Source organism: Polypterus senegalus, chromosome 1 (genome assembly GCF_016835505.1).
Source record: "Polypterus senegalus isolate Bchr_013 chromosome 1, ASM1683550v1, whole genome shotgun sequence".
Lineage (NCBI taxonomy): Eukaryota > Metazoa > Chordata > Cladistia > Polypteriformes > Polypteridae > Polypterus > Polypterus senegalus.
The window spans coordinates 89321728-89334001 of NC_053154.1; the positions used below are offsets into that span (position 1 = coordinate 89321728).

General features: G+C 37.9%; 1 protein-coding gene across 1 annotated transcript in view; it reads right to left on the minus strand.

Annotated features, from left to right (window-relative positions):
* LOC120525736 (Golgi-specific brefeldin A-resistance guanine nucleotide exchange factor 1-like) overlaps window positions 1–12274 on the minus strand; it is a 235662-nt gene that overhangs the window by 160932 nt on the left and 62456 nt on the right. Inside the window, exon 8 of the mRNA XM_039748336.1 lies at window positions 94–151. Within this exon, the coding sequence (XP_039604270.1) occupies window positions 94–151 (58 nt within the window). The remainder of the gene's footprint in view (window positions 1–93; window positions 152–12274) is intronic.

Genomic DNA, 12274 nt, shown 5'->3' on the forward strand with positions numbered 1-12274 from the left:
ATACAATGCCTGACCGCTGTGCTCTGACTAATGCTATCAAACAGTACAAACAGCAAAGTCAATTTCATTACAAACAAGATTTTTTCTGTTTACCTTATCCTTCTTGCCTCTGTAACAACTTCTGGCTTCTTGCTCTTCAAAATAATTCAACCTGAAATAAAAATTTCAAACTGAAATAAAAAATACAACTCCAAGTTTTCAAAATACCCGTAACATTTAAAATTCTGTGTTTTGCAATGCTTTGCTGCTGTGTGCTTCAGTTAATTAATTTATTTATTAACATTTTATTGAATGTATTTAATATACAAAAAAAATTCTATACAAGCAAGTCAAATTTTACAAATTAACCCCCACAAAATGAGAAAGAGAGATAGGCCAACAGAGTAAAAATTTAATAGTAGGAAAAATAAATAAATATAAATAGAATAAAAAACAATCCACTTCCTTTATTTAAATGCTTATTCTAAAACGTTATTGATTAGATCCTGCCAGGCTTTTAAAAACTTTTGTACAGTTCCTCTGAGTGAGAATTTGATTTTTTCCAGTTTCAAATAATATACAGGTAAAATTCCGTTACAAAGAATATCTTTACAACTAAATTTTCATTACTACGAAGTACTTATAGGGTCCCGACAGTTTCTCCATATAGAAATCTTGTTACTACGAAGTACATTCAGCAGATGCTTTCATTACAACGAAGTGCACAAAAGACCTTGAAATGCCTGAATGAATCATCCACAGAGCAGTTAGCTCTGTGGCCACAGCTCAGCTGTGCACAATGATCCCCAAACAGAAACACTGTAATTATTTTTTCTTTCTTCGAACTTTCCTCGTACTGTTTTTTTTTTTTGCTGTGTTTGTTTTCTGTGGTTTTCAGAGCCACATTCCTATTAATGCGGCATTCATTCAAGAAAAATGTGAGGTTTGTAAACTCTCTTGGGACCTCCCCCAACTAGGCTGCACACCGAAGAGAGTCCCAAAGTGCGATCTCCGCGTCTGTACTTGGCAATAGCAGGCTCACAGCTATGCTGCGTCTCTCCAACAAAGTAAACATAAAAGATCTCAATGGGTGATGCAAGGTTAGGAGCATGAAAATTGTAAATGCAGATAACAGGATTACTTGATCACTGACCTGGCCACAACCCTGTCTGACTGCTGTGTCTGTGTATACCAGAGTGGCAGATCACGCTACAATAAATAACTGTGCCCTTCCTGTTTCAAGCTGAATAAAGCTGGTTTTGCTGAAGTACTGAGACTAAGCCTTGTGTTATGGGGTGCAAAACAGGGACTTCTAGCATGACCCTGATCTTTCATGATTTACTTCTGTGGCTCTTCACTGCACCGCTGTGAGCCTCCTATTGCTCTGCCCCAGCAAAGGAACAAACAATCTACCACAGATGCTGCAATCATGCTTCGGGACACACTTCAGCATGTCGTTTCCGTTGGGTGGGGAGTGGGATTTGTCTCAAAAGAGTTCAGAAACCTCACAATATGAAGAAGAAAAGGATGATTCGGCTTGGATTTATAACTGTGACTTAGATAATGTTCGCGTTGAATTCTTCCCACCCAATTGCACAGCAGTGCTTCAGCCATTGGATTCGGGCATAATTCACACCCTGAAAGTGTATTATTGCAAGGAAATGCTAAGAAAAATTCTCGTCAGCATAACTTGTAGGCAGGAGGAGATTTAAATTAACGCAAAAGAAGCTACTGAAATGACTCCAAACACCTGGGTACAAGCTAAAGAAAGTACTATTGTAACAAATACTAAATCTCATTACAACAAAATATTTTTTAGGTTCCTGGGAGTTCGTTGTAACGGAATTTTACCTGTATAACATCAGCTACTCACTGACTTAAAAGAGGTGAGTTAGACTTATCTTGCACAACTGGAAGAATCATATGTGCCAATAGTGAAGTAAAGGCAATTGCAGTTTGTCCTTCTCCTTTTTAAGCCCATCTGGAAGTATACCAAACAGCTGTTAAAGGAGGAATTGTGACTCCAAGGCTGTCTCAAAGGCATTTAAAGATTTTGGTCCAAAATGATATTAATTTGGTGCATGCCTAAAACATATGGCCCAATGAGGCTACAACTTGATTGCAATGTTTGCAGGTCGGATCATGCCCTAGAAACATTTTGGAAAATTTTAAATGAGACAGATGCGCTTGATATATAATTTTAAGTTGAATAATTGTATGCTTTGCACATGTGGAGTTAGAGTGAATTCTATGCATTGCTACCTTCCACTCCTTTTCTGAAATGTTGAGTGAGAGATCCTTTTCCCATTGTACTCTGGGATCTTTGAAAGGGAGGGACTTTAAAATCTTTTATATATTACAAAAATGTGCTCCTAGTCCTCAAAACTGATCAACATTTTTTCGGAATAGAGGTAGGTGGAAGGTGAGGAAAGCTGGGAAGGTTTTGTTTACTAAAGTTTCATATAATTTTTCAAATTTCGAGTTTAAATTGTTCATAGGATGCAAAAGACAATGTCTATGTACAGATCTCTAAGTGACTTAATTCCAAGTGTTTTCCAGACATTAAAAACTACGCACGTTTGAGAGGGTGGAAAAAGGTGGTTATCAAGGAGACATGCCACAGATAAAAGATTCTCTACCTTGAAGTACTTCCTATATTGGTTCCATATTCTGAGTGAATGAAGCACAATTGGGTTACTTGCTTTGGGGTAAAAAGCAAGGAATATAATGAAGTACTACATGATTTTATTTCTATTGGGGACCATGCCTGTGTATGTTCATCTATCAGTGCCAATGTCCAGATTTTTATACCTTTTATATTTGCCGAACAGTAATAAAATTGAAAGTTAGGTCCAGCCATGTCACCTTCTGCCCAAGGTCTGACTGTGTAGGACTGTGAATGTTTTGAATTCCAAATAAATGGTTATGATTGAATCTAGCTTTTTAAAAATTATTTATTTAAGTATACTGAAATGTTCTGAAATAGAAAAAGAAGCTTAGGAAGGATATTCATCTTGACAATGTTAATTCTTCAATCTAAAGTGAGATGAAGGGTAGGCCATCTATGCAAGTCTTGCTTATTTTTGTCTAGGCAGACAGCAATATTTTGTTGAGAAAGAGCTTTATATTTACTTATAATGTTTACCCCTATGGATTTAAACTGATCTGCAATGATAAAAGGGAGAGTTCATTGGAAAGAGCACACTTTTATTAAAATTCATTCTGAGACCAAAAATCTTTAGAAATTCTATTAGTGTTGTTAGGACTGCAGGCACAGTATTTTGTGGATCTGATATCTATACTAATAAAAGGCAAAGCCCTCACTGACTGACTGACTGAATGACTCACTCACTCACTGACTCACCACTAATTCTCCAAATTCCCGTGTAGGTAGAAGGCTGAAATTTGGCAGGCTTATTCCTTACAGCTCACGTACAAAAGTTAAGAAGGTTTCATTTCGAAATTCTACATGTAACGGTCATAACGGTCGACAACATCCGCCATGTTGAAATTTCTTATGTATGGCCCCATCTTCACTAAATTTGGTAGGCGGCTTCCCTGTGCTAACCGAAACCGATGTATGTACTTATTTCGGTGGTATGACACCACTGTCGGCCACCATACTGAATTTCCCAAACATCACTAATTCTCCAACTTCCCGTGTAGGTAGAAGGCTGAAATGCACGAAGACTTTAAACAAAAAAAGTGCATTTAACTTAACCAAAAAATTCATTCTTAAAACTGAAACCTTTTTCATACTTCTATACTAATAAAAGGGAAAGCCCTCACAGACTGACTGACTCACTAATCCTCCAACTTCCCGTGTAGGTAGAAGGCTGAAATTTGGCAGACTCATTCCTTACAGCTTACTTACAAAAGTTAAGCCGGTTTCATTTCGAAATTCTACGTGTAACGGTCATAGCGGTCATAACGGTTGACAACGTTCGCCATGTTGAACTTTCTTATGTATGGCCCTATCTTCACGAAATTTGGTAGGTGGCCTCCCTGCGCTAACCAAAACCGATGTACGTACTTATTTCAGTAGTATGATGCCACTGTTGGTCGCCATATTGAAGTTTCCAATGTCACTAATTCTCCAACTTCCCGGGTAGGTAGAAGGCTGAAATCAGTGGTGACAAGGGACATCCTTGTCTAGTACCATGTTCTAGATTGAAGTAGTCTGACATAATGCTGTTAAAACAAACTGAAGTTTCTGGACTGGTATACAGTAGTTTGATCCATCCACAAATGTTTGGGCCAAACCCAAACTTCTCCAATGTAGTGAAAAGGTAGTTACATTCAGTCATATCAAATGCTTTTTCCGCATCCAACGATATCATCTCCGGGGTGTAAAACTTTGTGGGTGAATATATTACATAAAACAGGCGTCAAAGACTGGAAGCTAAGTGTCTGTCTTTAATAAATCCAGTCTGGCCTTGTGATATTACTGAAGGAAGCACTTTCTCATAATATAAGGACTTATAGTAGTCTCTAAATGTGTGCATTATATTTTTATGGTCAAAGATTTTGTATCCATCAGTGTTGGTAATTTCTGGTTGTGGATTTGTTGACCTAAGATCTTATTAGCTTTCTCTCAGTGTTTGAAGTAATGATATCTTGATTTAAAAATGAGTTGTTCTGCTTCTTTAGTTGTCAAAAGGTTTAGTCCTGTATGCAGAGCCTGTCTTTTCATATGAAGTGCCTCATTTGGACACATGGCCTGTTCTCGATATATTCTTATAATTTCACCAATTAGCTCGGATACCTTCTTGGTTTCCAATTTATTTTTATGGAAAAGATATGAAATAATATGTCCTTTTAAAAAGCCTTCAGAGCTTCCCACAGTATTCCTGCAGACACCTCAGAGGATGCATTTGTCTCTTAAAAAAAAACAAAAAAAAACCTATTTGCTTGGACATGAATTCTGCACAGTTCTCGTCTTCTAATAAAAGTAGGTTAAGACAGCAGCTGCGAAGGACTATGTTCTTGAGTTTGGACTTAGAAAGCTCCAGGGGTCTGATAAGTTGTGATCAGTTACAAACTGTGTAATTATTTTTGCAGTGTTAGATGCCATCACCCCTGTGGCAGAAGACATATCTAAGTCTGTATTTAAAACACAATTAAAGTCCCCAACCATTATAATTTTATGAGTGATCAAGTTGGGAATGGACGCAAATACATTTTGGATGAAGTCCCTAACATCTACATTGTGTGTGTAGATATTTATCAAAATCACTTTACTGTTAACTAAATTACCCATGACAATAACATATCTCCCTTCAGGACCAGACACTATATCTGATACTACAAAGGAGATTGTTTTATCTATACTAATAAAAGGCAAATCCCTGACTCACTGACTCACCACTAATTCTCCAACTTCCCGTGTAGGTAGAAGGCTGAAATTCTTTACAGCTTACTTACAAAAGTTAGACAGGTTTCATTTCGAAATTCTACGCATAACGGTCATAACTGGAACCTACTTACGTACATATATACGGCCATAGCCTGCAGCTCGGTCGCCGTGTGAGGCGGAGTTGCATCCCTCATCATCACGCCTCCCATGTAATTGAGTGCCTGCCCATATAAGGCCATCCGTCAGCAGCAATCCAATAAACACGCTGCCGCTAAATATTCGGGGGTGAAGGACTGTGCTTATGCAAACAAAGATGAAACGGTCAGGGATAGACTAGTGTTTGGCACAAACTCAGCAAAAGTGTGAGAAACTTTTAAGTGCCGGGTCTTAGCTAACATTAAATAAAGCCGTGGACATCGCACGAGATAGCACAAGCACAGCTGAGAAACTTCGATGCATGTACTCCGAGCGGCTCACGGGAACTGACTGTGAACGCAGTACACAGAGAACAAGCCAGAGCTCCAAAGAGAGCTGAACAAAAAACGCATTACACAATTGAGAAGGCAGCAAAAGAATATGAAGCGAGTGACGCATACAAGCATATTCATAAGTGCAGCTACTGCAGAAACAAAGCAGGGTGTAAACCTTAAGTTTAAATTAAGTTCATAGACACGTTGCCGCTGGCGTTTGTCATGCCTACGACGAATATGATACTCACGAGAAACAAGTTTAATGAGAAGACACAGGGTATAAACGAGACTTTTGATCACTCTGTAACGGAGTTAAAATTGCTGGTGAAGGACTGCGCTTATGCAAACGAAGATGAAATGGTCAGGGATAGAATAGTGTTTGGCATAAACTCAGCCAAAGTGCAAGAGAAACTTAAGTGCCGGGTCTGAGCTAACATTAAATAACACAATTGAGAAGGCAGCAAAAGAATATGAAGAGTATGATGCATACAAGCATATTCATAAGTGCAGCTACTGCGGAAACAAAGCACATGGTGGAAAAAGTCAATGTCCAGCTAAAGACAGTGTGAAAAATGTGATAAATTGAACCACTTCGCTAAAGCTTGCAGGACTGGGAAAGGTAAACCCATGTATGCAGTGTGAGAGGTTTCAGATAAAGAGGAAGACGTGGTGTTTATTGATGCAGTAAGAAAGGAACAACCCTCTGAATCTGAACAAGCCTTTGTAGACATATCAATAGGAGAGCAAGGTGTAAAGCTTAAGTTTAAATTAAGTTCATAGACACGCTGCCGCTAAATATTCGCAGGCAAATCCACAACTTAGTACCGGGAATGCCTATTAAACATTTTAGATTCACGATTCATTCAGTAACGATTTGGGTAGTGAACACTTCGATCAATGAAACCTGTTATCTTTACAACGGTTGACAAACACGGAATATAACTTGAACACAACACATCCTTCAAATATGAACCTGATTGAAAGAAATAATGATAATCAAATCCTTGATGACAGCCACACTCATAACAGACACAAAACAGTTACACTGACAATCAGGTTACATTATTTTTAAAACGTTTCCTTTTCTTTTTCATAACTTATTTAACGCACTACTTCTCCGCTGCGAAGCACGGGTATTTTGCTAGTGTATAAAAATTCCCATACCTATAGCTTTATTTGTAAAGCTGGAATGGAATATTAGGACAGTCCAGTCTCTGTGCAGCCGAAACTGATCCTTGCTAAATTAGTGTTTTAGAATTTAGACCTGTTAGGTGAGTGTACTTTTCTTTTACTCTTTCTCTTTAATTTGTGATTGAGACTTTAACATTCCAGCTCACACAGTTAACAGCTTGATCATAGAGACACTGCTTCTGAACTTTTATTTTGTTGTCTTAATTTAAGACAGCTTTGACCATCATTTCCAATTGTTCCATGAGTTATTGCCATGAAGATTGAAAGAATAGATTAGACATAGCTTGCTCTCTTTCTCTTCCCAAGTCCCCCTGCCCCCCCATGTCACACTAGACAACACTTCAAAGTCCCAGTCCACTGACATACCCAGAGGCAGAGCACATCCAAAACAAAACAAACCCCCCAGCAGCAGCATACAAGGATTAAAATAGAAATAAATTGACAGTACAGCCCAAATACTATAAACATAAAATATAATCGATTTTAAAACAGACTTTTGAGAGTAAAGCCAGGGAATGATGTTAAACAGTAGCCCTGTATTAGCATAGTAAGCCCTAATACAATAAACCAAGGGTATGATGGAAAGGTCTCCTTAAAAAAAATTAAATAAAATTACACGTACATGCATATTTGTAATTAAAAACCAAACAAAAAGTGGCCAAGAATAAAACAAAACGTATAATTATGCTACCAGTATCATTGCAAGCAGATCAAAAATCTTCTTTGACATGCCAGGTCCAGATGCTTGATTGTTTTTCAAAAAGAGTCTGAAACAGTTTTCTTTTTCTGCTCCTCCACAGAAGTAGAAATGTAGAGCTAGTCTTGAATTTCCACTTTCAGTTTGGTAGGATACAAGAGGCTGTAGCTGTTCTCGGCTTTCCATAACCACTGTTTAATGTTGTAAAATGCAGCATGTTTAGCAGCTTTTGAGGTTAAGAAATCAGGGAAAATACGAATGAATTTTTTGAAATAAAATCTCGTTACTTCTCAGACAGAAACATTATATGTAGTTTAAATTGTAATTTTTTTAAAATGCACAATAAGAGTCCTAGGTTTTGCAATATTCGAGCCATGCATGCAGTAAGCTGCTGCTATCTTGGTGTTTCATTTGAAGTCCTCTCCAATTATTTTAGAGAATAGTTCAGCTACAAATTTCACTGGGTTTGGACTTTCACAATTCTCATGGATACCTTCGATTCTAATATTCCTTCTGCATCCATCTTCTAGTGTAGTTAAGCTGTCTCTGAGCAGTTTGCATTCAGAATTTGCAGCCATTGCTTTTCCGCCAGTGGTAGATGCCAGTTGTTCAGCTATTTGAATAAAAGTAGTGAACGTTTGCTTAATGTCTTCAAACTGACTTGTAAGTTCATTCTCAAACTTAGACGCATTTTCCTGTATTTTGTCTAGCATATGGTTAATGGTTGCCTCCGAGCAATTACTTAAACATTTCTCCTGGTCTTTAATATTCTGACGCAGATCCTCATTTGTCTTGTATATGTCCTTTATTTCTTTCCTTATATCACTTTTCCTTGTATCAAATATTTATTTCTTTCTTTATATCATTCTTGAGGCATGGCCATTGAGGTGAACTTTACCTTCACCTCGGACAGGTCATTTCGGTCTTCTCCGTGCTCCACAGGTAAAATGGCAAGTCCAGCTAGAGTCAACATTGCCACTTAACGGGGAGTAGTTGACAATGGGGAAGGGTAAGGCCATTTTCAGTTTCAATAAATCTTCTGGAATCGACGAGTTATCCTGGCCCGACTCGCTCACACATTCTGTCTCAGCTGGAGACGATGCAGCAGCGTCTGGTCCTGGGAAATCTGTTCCAAGCAGGTAGTACCTTGAGATTGGACTTGATGCCTGTCTAGGCTTGCATAAAGCTTTAGCTGTCTTTTTTGTTTCTTTCTGCCACTCATGTCTATATATGCTTGCATATATTGTAATTGAACCTCCTCGGGTTGAGTAAATACAGGATACCTTGGGATGCTAAAAAAAAAAAAGAGGAAAAAATAACACTGCTGCTAATGGAGTTCTGCTTCAGACATCAATCTCATGTAATAGATGAGACCAAACCAGTTCATTTATAAAGGGGGTGGCTACAGTGTTCAAACTGGTACAAGAGCCCTTTTTTGCCCTTAGGGAAAAAATTCCAGCAAATCCACCCAATTATGGGTGTGTACATGTGCCAGCCTTGGGCCCAGTGCTTTAGGGATAGGCTCCAGCCCCACTGTAACTCTGACTTAGATGAAGCAGGCTGAAAATTGAGGAAAAATTGAGAGCAATCAAATATATTATTATTGAGTAAAATATTAAATGAGTGCTAAGTTTTTCATTCTTTCTTGTGAAATATTATGCAATACATTACTTGAATTACAGTAAGATCAGTGGGAGCACACATTCTGTTTCGAACTGGATGCCAGGAACCTTCTTTGAAGAGGATGGCCCATCAGGCAAGATAAAGGCCTTCTTTTAACTTTCCCATGAGAACTTGATGAATACCAATAGTTAATTGTGCCGTTGAACTCCCAAGTTTTTTTCACAAGACATTAACACTAATTATGCATACACAACCAAGTATTACGGTAATAACTGACAAGAAAACTGTCGAGTGTTGCAGGCGTTGGTTGTCAAAGGCATTTTTTATTGTAGTATCAGTACAACCTACTTCACAAAAAATTTTTTCATCAAGACAACGAAGATAACTTGTGTCAGATTAGAGTAAAATTAAAAATGTAATGAATAGAACAGATTTTAATCATTTTACAATGTACATTGTGAATCTGTGAATTAAGAAAATATTTGTTTTTAAAATATTCTGTTGCTTTAGTATGAATGGACTGTTCTTTAAAAGGCTGTTCCACTGTTAGCCATAATTTAACTGGCTATGTTAATTGTAGTCTACTGTGATTCACGTAACTTTAATTAGTTTGAAATTACTTATTTACAAGGAACCAGTTTACACATCTGATCCAATTATTTCTGCATTGTTTTAGTGCTGCATATTGATCCCTACTATGATGTTAAAAGTGGTGTCCCTCAGAAATCAGTGCTAGGGCCTTTGTTCTTATTTTAAAACTAGGTGGATGGACAGGTAACTGTAGAATCATCAGAATTATTACAGGTGGATTTGGACAGCATACAGACTTTTGCAGATTTGTGTCAGATGAAATTTAATGTAAGTAAACAAAGTATTACACATCGGAAAGTAGAAATGTTAGATGTGAATACATAATGGGAGGTATGAAATTTCAAAATACAGTTTATGAGAAGGATCCAAGAGTCATAGTGGACTCATCACTATCTACATCAAGATAACATACAGAAATTAACAAGGCGGCTAATAGTATGATAGGTTATATAACACAATGTGTACAGTACAGTTCAGCAGAGGTTATGTTCAGGTTTTATAGCATACTAATGAGGCCTCATATTGAGCACTATGTGCATTTTTGGTCTCCAAATTACAAAAATGATATAGAAGCACTACAGAAAATACAGAGAAGAGTAACTAGGCGAATCCAGGACTGAGAGATTTGAGCTGTAAGGAGAGACTGAAAACACTGAAACTTTTTTAGTTTAAACAATAGAATCTCTGAAGCCTACAAAAAAAAAACAAAAAAAAAACCTCTTAAAGGTTTAAAGACCTCTTAAGCCCAGGTCACCTTAAATTCCTTCACACCTCTCCATTAACATGTTTTGTTTTACAAATGTGCCGATCAGCACAAGCAGAAAGGAGCCTGCTATCCCATCCTCCCACCAATTCTGCTCAAGTTGTACAGAAGATTCTCACAGCTGTAGTCTGTTTATCTGGGTGTGAGGTGCCTGGAATTGTATGGGGTAAATTATATCATTTGGATACATACATTTCATGTGTGTTCTGTGTCTACAACAATCTATGTAAATGTAGGATGACAGGGAATGAGGCAGGAATATTTGAACACAACTAAAACAGAAACATTTTGTCAATTATTACTAAAACATGAAAAATGTACACATGGAGTATATAATGTGTGAAGACTTACACTAGAATTACCAGAGCCTACGAAAAAACTCGTAATTCCGTCCCACCTTAAACTGCTTCTTAAATCCCTTCACACCTCTCCGCCAGCGTCCTTTGTCTTCTAAATGTCCTGATAAAGAGAAGCTTGGAGCAGCCGGCTATTCCATCCCCCCACCAATTTAGAACGTGCACGAACTTCAGCTTGATTGAGTATCTGGGAGTGAAGTGGAGTTTTAGAGTGGAAATAATAGATCGTTATTTGGAACACACGCATTTCATGTCTGTTCAGTTTCTACAGTAATCTGTGTCAACACATTGTTAAAACAGAAACGTTTTTTTATATTCTAGTAGTAGATGACAAAATGTAGGCATAAACTATATAATGTATGAAGCCTGAAGTCCAAATAGCAAAGAAACATTTTCACAAGAATAATATAACAATTATATTCAATAATATAACTGCAGAAACAAAAAGCCGCCTAAACATGCGACATTGACACCACTTTATTGTAACTGCCTCCATGGTTCAATAGACTCAGCCCCCGCTTGGGAATCAAGAGGTCATGAGCTCGATCCTGCGCTTCTCCATGTTGAGAAGTAAACTGCTCTTAGTCTTACTGTTTTAGAATAAAAGCATACATTTGATTTCAGTCTGTAACAGCCGGTGCAATTTATGATCCTTGTAAAGGTTAGCTTTTTTTTAATTCACTTTTCATTCTCTCAGTCGCGTTCAGAATCAATCCATACAACCCCATCTGACACGGCTGTTTTCACTAAAGACGCGCTATAGCTCTGCAGTGTACCACGATGCATACAAACGCCAAACACAGTTTTATTGAGTGTCCCCGCATGTTGCTGTATGCTTTTTCTTTTGTACTCCAGGACATGCAGAGGAAAGAATGGTAAAGACCAGTAACTTCGGCGTTATATGCAATCATCAGACACTCCCCATCTGCCCGTGTCGTTCAAACACAGGAACATATATTGGTGTAAAAGTATAACAAAAGTGCACTTTTATTCAAGTGCACTTTTTCCATCGCCTTTTCCTGTAAGAAGCAATGTCTCTCTATGCTGTGGTTTCTATTACACACCTGAAAGAAAGAGACAATACATGTGAACATATCCAGCATACAGCAACATGCGGGGACTGGCAGGAACACTCAATAAAACTGAATAAAAAGAAAAGTGACGGTGAGATACGAAGAAGGCAGCTTCGCCAGCGTCTGTGTGTCAGAACCGGGGCTTTTGGGGCTTGCGTTAGTATGCATCGTGGTA